This window comes from Haliotis rubra, unplaced genomic scaffold, assembly GCF_003918875.1.
Source record: "Haliotis rubra isolate DU_JTF1 unplaced genomic scaffold, ASM391887v1 Scf520, whole genome shotgun sequence".
Classification (NCBI taxonomy): Eukaryota; Metazoa; Mollusca; class Gastropoda; order Lepetellida; family Haliotidae; genus Haliotis; species Haliotis rubra.
Genome location: NW_025767214.1, coordinates 618,449 through 627,483, shown reverse-complemented (window position 1 = coordinate 627,483; position 9,035 = coordinate 618,449). Strand labels below are relative to the sequence as shown.

The 9,035-nt window shown below is 38.0% G+C and overlaps 1 protein-coding gene across 1 annotated transcript; it reads left to right on the top strand.

Annotated features, from left to right (window-relative positions):
• The first annotated feature begins 6 nt into the window (after positions 1-6).
• On the top strand, positions 7-8,875 carry LOC124252670 (transmembrane protein 184C-like). The gene is given in 11 exon segments (XM_046686332.1): positions 7-330; positions 1,185-1,221; positions 1,860-1,882; positions 1,884-2,063; positions 2,479-2,553; positions 3,028-3,058; positions 3,060-3,122; positions 3,427-3,539; positions 4,427-4,529; positions 4,914-5,088; positions 6,374-8,875. Coding segments are annotated over 11 exon segments (1,737 nt in total). The 5' UTR covers positions 7-85; the 3' UTR covers positions 7,066-8,875.
• The last annotated feature ends 160 nt before the right edge of the window (positions 8,876-9,035 follow it).

Sequence of the window (9,035 nt, the reverse complement as noted above, 5' to 3'; positions counted from 1 at the left end):
ATCACATGACAGCAAAATGTCGGCTGCTATTCTAAATAATAAGATTTGACGAGAAGTGGTGCGGTTTTCGAGGTGAAGAAGCACCATGGATTGTTTTAATCGATGGCGGAAATGGATACGGCCTTTAGTTATACTTGTCTACATAATATTATTGACAGTAGCACTGCCCCTCTGCATATGGGAATTAAATAGGACTAAGAAGGAGGTCCATGTTCAAGCTTGGTTTGTCGGTGGACTCTTTGTTATGATGTCTCTGCCAATTTCTATCTGGGGAATTGTACAGCACCTAGTATATTATACACAACCACAGCTGCAAAGAAACATTATAAGGTATGTCTAATTGAACTGCTGCTTTCAACACTCACGATTCATGAGATATATGTACCTGTGGGATCTACAGATATTTGATGGTCATTCTCTAGCCGCTGTCAGTTTCCTTATTACTGTTTGCTAATTAAGTCAGTGTTTTGGATGTCAGGATAAAGAGTATGGAAAAACTGCCGTGCTCAGAGGTATATGCCATGAACAGGAGGTCACCTGTGCATTTTATTATCTTTCAACTGAACAGTCATTAGACCATGGAGATACAAGATAAGGAACCGTTCATAATTTATGGCTTGGGTGTAGGGTGGGATGGGGTGATGATTTTAAGAGGAGGGATTTTGTTCGGGTCGTGGTGTGGGGTTCAGCAATTTTGTACATAAAAATATTACAAAATTATGCTTAGAATTTATGGGAAAGGGGAGGAGGTGTCATTGATTTTGTACATGACATGCAGGGGGGTTCACTTACTTTTTACAAAAACTCTTGGAGGGTAGGGGTCGCAGACATTCAAATTCTACATGCTTCTCCATAAAAATCATCATCATCCCTCCTAGCCATAAATTATGAATGGTCCCTAACACTCCCAGAAAAATATGTTGTTGTTTTCATGTCTATCTTTGTGTTAATATTCTTAATACTAAGTAGTCAAACTTTAAATTTATCATGAAAGTATGAGGTCATTTTCTTGTAAGTCAAACTTTAACATTTTGACGGGAGGGTATGGGGATTGAATCTTAACCTAACTTCAGACACTGATATTATACAGAAAAGTGAGGAAAAAGTTACTGCTGTGTGTATTTAGATATATTTTTACATGATCTTAAATGTGAATGACTGATTAATTTTTTTCAATTTTTCAGAATTTTGTGGATGGTTCCAATTTATGCCCTTAATGCCGTAAGTGCATTTGTTTTATGTTAGGTCACTTGCACTGAAGGTTGATTTGAAATTTGGCACATTAGTCTTAATCCATAGGTCACCAGCCATTCGTAAGATGACTTAGATGATTGGGTGGTCAGGGCCCTGTGGTTTGATTGATTACATGCAGGAGTACCCCATGTCACTGTTCATTGCTCTTAATATCAATCACTAAAATGCCTTTTCTTGTGTGAGGTGTGAAGCATTAAACATATATTCAATTAATCCATCCATCTCTCTCATTAAATTGAAAGAGCAGTGGGGTAGCCTACTGGTTAAAGCGTTTGCTCCTCACACTGAAGACCCATGTTTGATATCCCACATGGGTACAATGTGTGAAGACCATTTCTGGTGTTCCCCTGCCGTGTTATTGTTGAAATATTGCTAAAACAGTGTAAAAACATATCATGTCACCTGCAACCATATGTCATATTTGAAAATCCCATGTCATGTAATCAGCTTAACTCTTTTGTTAAGACAAGAGACAGAAGAGCCTGTACATTTTCTGATAAACTCTTGTATGGTTGCTATTAAAAAATGGTTATGATTATAGGTTTTGTATAATATCAATACTCTGTAAAATATCAGTTCTAAAAACAATTGTTTATCAATTTTAGTGGTTTGCTCTCCGATTCGAGGGCTGCTATTTACCTTGACACAGTGCGAGAATGCTATGAGGCATATGTCATCTACAACTTCATGCGCTACCTAATGAATTATCTTCATCAAGAACATCCACATCTGGATATTGAACTGGAGAATAAGGACCAGGTCAAACACATGATCCCATTCTGTCTTCTCCCACCATGGCCGATGGGCAAGTAAGTACAGCACTGATGGTGGTTGCTCTAAATGGTACTCTTGGTGCTCTTCCAGAGTTCAGAGTGGGTGAGTGAGTTTTATGCCACTTTTAGGAAATCTGGGCTGTGGGGTAGCCTAGTGGTTCAAGTTTCACTCATCATGCAGATTCCTTGAATGAATGCATGGTGTGAAGTCAATTTCTGGTGTTCCCTGCATTGATATTACTGTAATATTGCTAAAAGCTATGTAAACCCATACTCTATCACACTAACTTTTACGTATCAAATCATAAGATTTCTAATGGTCAGCATGCTTAAGTACTGATTTCAGTAGTTTAGGTCAATTCCGTACTGTACAACCTGTTGAATACAGATTTTGGTTCATGTAATGCTATATCAGAGGCTGTGGTGGTAAATGTGTCTTTGTCTTCAACAGATTGTTTCTGCAGAGATGTAAGCATGGGGTGCTGCAGTACACAGTAGTGAGGCCAGCTACAACAGTTATTGCTTTGTGAGTCTATGTTAATACCTCTACATATGTAAACCTACAACATGGTTGCTTTGTTATAATGGCAGATAACCAATATTTTCTTATTTAAATAGCTTATTTTGGTAGCTGCTGGAATATAATGTGCATGAAAGATATTTGATTACAGCCTCTGAAATTTGTGTTAGCCTGTTAGACCATGACTACCAAATTTAGCTCAGGACAAGTAAAAATGAAGTGAGGGTAGTCTTCATTGACTAGCTCTATTTGAGAGCTATAATTTTGATATAAGTTCTCAAGGCTTCATGTTTGCTTCAAACTGAATCTGAATGAGACTGATACACACTGTAAACCTGGCAAACATATTTGTCCAATTCAAGCAGGGTTAGGTACAGATACTGAGGAAATAGTGTATCTTTGAGGAAGGAAGCCCAATAAAGTTCTTTGGCTGTGCATATGTTTTGACAATGACTTTGATGAAGTCGTTTCCTCCTATAGACTGTGCGAACTTGGTGGAAAGTATGATGAAGGGGGATTTCAACTTCACAACTGCCTGGTCCTATCTTGTCATCTTCAACAACATCTCGCAGATTGTAAGTGTGTGCTAAAGGATTTTCACTAAAGGGTTTACAGTGAAGGTGGAGTTTTATGATTTTGGTGTTTGAAAGGTAAATGTCAACTCTTGGAATTCCCCGTGTAAATCTTAGGAGGTGCCGTTCACTAGTATCTTGTCTGTGTTATTTTGTAACAGAAATGTGAATTTCATGTTGTTAGTTTCACGAGGATGTGAATGAATTGTTTGAAGAAGGAAATGAAAAACCCAGATAAATTTTGTAGTTCAGTTGTCATGTCAACAGGTGATCTGTGAAATACAATTAGCTGATATGCATTTTTCAGTGGGCCATGTATTGTTTGATCCTGTTCTACAAATCAGCCAAAGAAGAACTGGCTCCAATCAAGCCCCTACCCAAGTTTCTGTGTGTCAAGGCTGTGGTCTTCTTATCATTTTGGTAAATGTTATCTGTTTATATTGTGATATCAGTGAAAGGCAAATTAATGTTTAGTATAAACTGTAAATACGTCATTCAGGATACAGTAGGCGAACACTCCATGTTTGTTTAGACATAAGAATATAATCTTTCACTGCTATCAATCCATAAACTGTCAAACGCTCTCAGCCCAAACTTATGTTAGCAAAGATTTTCCATAATGATGGTAAAAGGTTAATGAAGAATGGTGTGTAGAAATAGTCTTGAAACATCTGATTACTGTGGTTCTTGTAAAGTATATTTATTTAGTTATTAGGTCAGTTGAAGATGACTAGAGGAGTGTATCGGATGTTGAGCTGTAGATGTTGTGATGAGTAGATGTTGAGTGTGTGAACTAGTGAAAGTCCATCCTGCTAAGATGTGTAAGACTAAGAGCATCTCTCATACCACGTTTTTATCATGTATATCCTTCTGAAAACAAGCTAGCTCTACTGTTTACTTCTCAGAATAATATTATTATAAACAACCTTGCTAAATATATATTTTTAGCTATGTAAAAACGTATGAAATATTTTGCATCCTGCTGATCTTGTGTTCACATCTCTGTACAATTATACCTCTATGTTCATTCCGTCACTTTTATGACGCTTCATGTCATATCTTGAATCCTTCTGACATGTATGTGTATAAAGGGTCGGTGGCCCCCTTACTGAATAAACACGCATCTCTTAAAAACCTTTTTACTAAGAGTACCCTGATCATGTAGTTTTAAACAGCTACGGTTGCACAATGATTATACTTGATCAATAAGAACAATGCAATGTCTTGTATTCTTAATTTCTTCAGTATTATACTATATCACAGATGATGAACGATGGGTTGTATTGTCAATGATGACTATGTTACAGGCAGTCGGTAGTGATAGCAGCTCTGGCTAAACTTGGAGCTATTCCACAAAATGGGCCATGGTTGTTTTACAAGTCAGTGAAGGAGGAGGCAACTGGATTACAGGTAGCCACCGACAGGGTGACCATTTTATAAAAAAACACAAGCCCGTGAAGATGGGAAAACAAGTTTTTCAAGTTATCAGTGATGATGCATTTTTGATGGCAACAATAGTTCTGTCAGATTTGTGTTGAATCTTCTTGTATGAAATATTTGGAAAAAAGATTACTGTGAACCACAGGGACTACTAATTTTAGTTCATTATATGAATTTTGACTCAATATTACAGAAAGTTGTTTGGACTGAAAAACTAGGTGATGTAACTTCATCAGTTTGACATACGCGTAGTTTGCTCTATTTATCTACCGAAAATTCTTGGTAGTGATAAGCTTATGGATCATTACAGTGTTGATACATTTTTGACCTGTTTTTTTTCTTTCTTTTTTTCAGGATTTCTGCATCTGTATTGAGATGTTTTTTGCCGCAGTGGCTCACTATTACTCCTTCTCCCACAAACCGTACATGGGCGAGGAAGCTGACCAGAGCAACTGCTGCACGTCATTCCTGTCCATGTGGGACGTGCGCGACGTCAGGGATGATGTCATCGAACATGCCCGCTACGTCGGTCAGTTGCACAACACTCTAAATATTCTTCTGTTAAAGTTAATGGGATAACTAACAAGCAATGTAAATTGTTCTCCAGGGCAGACATTTTTATCAGATGGAGTGGGCAAAGATATTTTGTTTAAAAAGTCATGTAGGGGATAAGTTGTAATGAAAAACAACCCCAGACACCGTGTTTCATTTATAGTACTTTTCTTTCACATCTAGTGGAATGGATTTGTAAACAAGTTTTTAAAAGGTTTTGCCTTGATAATAGATGATCCTACTATCTACTAAATGGTTGTCTTAACTGGCAGGTGATGTAAAAATTGTGAGGCTTCATTAACTCCTAATGCTACTAGGGCTCTGATGGGTAGCAAAACTCGGGCTACAAAACCCGACCCGGACTCGAGTACCTGAAAATTATAGTATTAATTTTAGTGAGAGCAATGTGCATGTGTTTTAAGTAGTTTTCATCAATATATTTCACACAAGAATGCCGCACTAATAAGTTATAACATCTGTATTGATTGAAAACTTATACAAAATCTTTCCTTAAAAGACAGTTATTTAACGAAACACAAACCTAATATCATTGACTCATGATTTGACTAGCATTGGTCTATGCAGGGCTACATTACTCAACTGAGCACTGGCACAAACTATAGCGTCAAGCGGTTTATAAACAAGTGGTTATGAATACACAAAATCGAGAGTCTGAAAAGCTTTGAGACTGGGGTAACAATGAGATTTAACCCAAAATGCAGATAATAAAACTCAGAAAAAAGAAGCCATTGTCAAAATCAGAACATTTATTAAAGCACATTTCGTAACCAATATCAAATGTGAATTTCTTTGAAAAGATTGTACATTGTAACAAAGTGCATCATGGATGATCCTCCACGCATCTAGTGGCAAGAATGCATGATTTTAGATCCCATCGTCTATGATGTAATGCCCCATGACGGTGATGTAACCGTGGGTGGCACAGCTGGTCCACATATCTGTTGTCAAATATACGCCCGGGGGACTGCTTGAGAATATCCTTAAGCTGAGTTTTGGTGTCGGCATATTCTTTCATAAGGTAATTTATGGAGGGTCTTTGGACATGGTACAAAATAACTGTGAGCCACAAAGGCGACACTTGGTTTTGGGTTTTGACTGCACAACTGGTCACGTTTAATTTAGAGTTATCTCACTTTGTCGGGTACTCGAGTCCTGGAATTTGTACTCGAGTACTGCCGTACCCGACCCGTCAGAGCCCCTGATGCTACTGCTACATGCTACGTTTATTCTTCACTTTCCAGGAAAAGGTGTCCAAAAGAGACTGGGGAGGAGGAAAGACGATAAACGTGGAGAGAGGACGCCACTTCTAAATGGCCCCAGTAATGTTGCCACTTCAATCAATGATGAGACAAGGGGGTCCAAACATACACCTCCGGTAGTTGTCAGCAATGACTTCAACGAGTCTGTTGCAACTGACTGGGATGGGTCGTCTGTTGACCAGACCCACGATTCTTTCGTGAATCAGTCAGCAACAGCTAGTATGAACAATTATGTTGACTTTAGCACAAGTGTTGAAGCACATGCTGGTAGAGATTACCAGGACCAAAGCCTAGCTGTAGCAGGGTCTGTGTCTAGCTTAAACAAACTTGGGAAGAGTGTGAAAGGGAAAGTTGAGACAGAGACTGTGATAGTGCATCCAGTGACTAAGTCGGGAACAACAGCACAGAGTGATCCCCCTTTAGTAGATTTTTCTGGTGAGGCTGAGTCGGGAACAACAGCACAAAGTGATCCCCCTTTAGTAGATTTTTCTGATGAGGATGCTGACATTCCTGCTTCAGGTGAGGTAGCAGGTGCCCCACAAAAGGAAGCACAGCAGCATCAAACACAAACCATGAAGGATGAGGATGTGAATTTTTCTGTTGATAATGACATTTCACAAACAGGAAGTAATCCTCAAAATGGACCAGGTACAGGAACAACAGAAAATGTTTAGCAGGTCGTAAAGTTGCCATGACACTTCATTAAATGTGCAAACCTAGGGTTATAATGTATTGTTACTATTGTAGATATGAGATAATGTGAAAAGACACATATGTCAACAAAGTACCTGTTTGTCATTTCAAATGCAATGATTTCAATTTGATTCAAAATATTCAAAGCAGACAGGTACATATGGTGCTTGTAAAATCAAGTAGCCAGTAGGCTAAAACAGTTTTGGCACAAATTGCATCAGTAATATGTCAGCCATTACAAATTAAGTGTTGTAGGATTAAGATTGCCTACACAATATGTATTATTTCATCTCAGTATTGACAAACCATGAAAATATATGATGAATGATTGAATCTACTAGCAAATGATCAACTTGGGTCTTGATATTTCCTTTAAGAGCCAGTAAGTTAGAGAACAATATCTGAAGGAGGAAAAGTGCCTTGTTCAGATATGAGACCAAACGATCTTCCTCTTCATCACAAACGCTTATCATCTCTGTCCACATTTGGATTCTCTTTCCATCAACACCATGTGCTTTATGTTGAAACATTATGCATGAATGTGTGGCAGTTCTAAACAAATCATCCAGGATATTTTCCCTTTAGTGATATCAGTATTCTTGCGTATTAGCATACTGTTCCATGTACTCAACTATCCCACCTATAAAATAGCATAGATCCCAACTGCTTGCAATATTATCTGTGTTGCCAATCATTGTGTAATGCTGCTAGGACTACCATACATTTACACTGACAATAATTGTAGCTTTAAGAGCAGCTGAACATTGCCATGAACTAGTTTGTTGTTTCTTGCTTCCATCATTTTTCACATACATCAAGGGCAGGTAATCCTGAAAACACTCTTCACAACAGGTGAATCTTATCATTTAAGCTAATCATGTGTACATGTCTAATGAAAATCAAAGTACCGGTAACATAAACTTCAACATCATAAAATGCAAAATATTAGATGGTTTCACTTACCAGCAACTGAAATATTTTCTGTCAGTGTTTGTGACTAATTGTAACATTAATAATTACTCAGGAAAAGGTGTTCCAGAAACAATTGATTCCCCATGAAAACTATTGCGCTAGGAAGATTGTCATTCATTGCTCAAACTCTGTGATATTACTGTAAGTCGTTGAGCTCATCCACCATATTTCTTGTATATACTTCATGACATGGCGTTCATACTGCAAGATGCTTTCAGTTGAATGTGTGATTAAACATTCAGAGATAATGTCTTTGAAAATACACGTATATTTGGTCAATTGTATTATGGGGTTGAAATGCTGTACAAAAATGAAAAGTTTCAAAATAGTAGAAATCTTGATCCCCCAGACTTTATCATTCCAAAATATAGGACCATAGCACAAGACTATATTACATATCCCTGTAGCCCATAAATGTAAGGTTGTGATTTGATGAACCATCTATGATATGATTTGTGTTCACTGCACACTGGTACTCTTTTCATGTATAGTTTCCAGTGACTGAGAGTATCATTGCAGCCTTCTTCTGAAACAGTTACTGCATTTTATATCACTTTTTAGATGTATTTGCACTGTGTGTCATCGGTGGGACGTCACTGCATATTAGCAAATGAGTGAAATAATAATAATAAATTTTGAGTGTTATTTTCATTGCGCTAAATATTCCAGGCACCAAGTGTCTGCTACAAACGCTTGCACAGCACATTATTACCCTGGATAACCAAAGCTGCCTGTGAGGCGCTAGGTTATAGTCACATGATTTTTCCCACCGGGTACCCATTTCCTGCTGGGTGAACAGAGGCATGTTTGAACAAACTCAGTTGCCTAAGGTGAGACAACATATATCACATGTGTATCGTTGTGGGGCAGGACTGAAGTCCTAGAAACTCTCTGGAGTCAAACTGCTGAACATGGTCACCCATCCAAGGACTTTCCGCATCCAACATTGCTTAACTTCCACTGATGTGTGACCTGAGTA